This window comes from Suricata suricatta, chromosome 11 (assembly GCF_006229205.1).
Source record: "Suricata suricatta isolate VVHF042 chromosome 11, meerkat_22Aug2017_6uvM2_HiC, whole genome shotgun sequence".
NCBI classification, from domain to species: Eukaryota; Metazoa; Chordata; class Mammalia; order Carnivora; family Herpestidae; genus Suricata; species Suricata suricatta.
In genome coordinates, this window is record NC_043710.1 from 89522091 (window position 1) to 89523324 (window position 1234).

The window sequence follows — 1234 nt, forward strand, 5'->3', positions numbered from 1 at the left end:
CAATATGATAGGTGCTGGAGCAGGAGAGCTTCATGAGGGGCACGATGTCACAGAAGTAATGATTGATGAGGAGCTCACAGTAGGACAGTTTTAACATGAGGCCAGTATCTATTGTTGCCCCAATAAACGCCATGGCATAGACCACAGCCACTAGCAGGGAGCACACTTGATGAGACATGATGACATTGTAGAGCAAAGGAGTATAGATGGCAACACAGCGGTCATAGGCCATCACTGTCAGCATGTAACACTCTGCAACTACAAACACAACGAAGAAGTAGAGCTGGGACATGCAGCCTGCATAGGAGATGATGTTCTTCTCTGACACAAAGTTCACCAGCATTTTAGGGGTAATGACAGAGGAGTAGCAGAGATCCACAAGTGACAGATTGCTGAGGAAGTAGTACATGGGGGTGTGAAGCTGAGCATTCAGACAAATCAGTGTGAACATGCCCAGGTTCCCTATGATGGTGACCAAGTAGATCCCAAGGAAGAGGAGGAAGAGAGGGAGCTGGAGCTCTGGCCGATTTGTCAAGCCCTTGAGAATAAACTCGGTCACTGTAGAGTGATTTTCGGCAGCCATTCTCCTGTGACTGGGAGCCCTGTGGGGACGGGAGAGAAGAGCCCATGAAAGCTTGCATCTTAGACTTCTTGGCAAAGTAGTTTTGAGCATTTGGGGTCAGCTGGGCGATGCTGGGCTTTTTTCCTGATGAATCCTCCCTTCCTCTTGGTGTTGGCTGGAAGGAAGACCAGGCTCTGGGTGTGTTAAAGATCACAAGGATCAGTCCTTGAGTTCTAAAATAGAGTGCATTCCTCGGACCAGCAGCATCGGCATCATGCTAGAGACGCAAACTCTCAGGCCCCACCCGGGCCCTACCAAGTCACAAACTCTGGGATTGGGGCCAGCAATCTGGGTTGAACACTCTCCCAGATGATGCTGATGCATGCTCAGGTCTGAGGTCCTCTATCCTATAGGTAACAAGCAGCATACTTCATCTTTTGTGCTTGGACATGCTTCAGAAATGAAATTTCCTTGTCATCTGTGCAATTTCCAAATAGTTTCTGAATGTGAACGCACAGATACCCTTCTCAAATTGACACAGTGTCAGGGTAGTATGGTAGTTACAGCTGTATCATTGAGTGACAAGTCAATTTCTGTATCTGACAGATGAAAATGAGAACAAAAGACCCCAATAATTAAACAGCAACTGCTAATAGGCAAGATGAGTTCCCT

At 47.3% G+C, this 1234-nt stretch overlaps 1 protein-coding gene and 1 long non-coding RNA gene across 4 annotated transcripts in view; one reads left to right on the plus strand and one right to left on the minus strand.

Annotated features, from left to right (window-relative positions):
- The window catches only part of LOC115306845 (olfactory receptor 8A1), a 9613-nt gene extending 9021 nt beyond the window's left edge, over nt 1–592 (minus strand). The window contains exon 1 of one of the 2 annotated variants that reach the window (XM_029957409.1): nt 47–592. In XM_029957409.1, coding sequence (XP_029813269.1) covers nt 47–583 — 537 coding nt within the window. In that variant the 5' untranslated portion in view covers nt 584–592. The remainder of the gene's footprint in view (nt 1–46) is intronic. The other variant, XM_029957410.1, reaches the window with a different exon arrangement.
- The window catches only part of LOC115306846, a 15331-nt gene that overhangs the window by 12250 nt on the left and 1847 nt on the right, over nt 1–1234 (plus strand). The window lies entirely within an intron of this gene.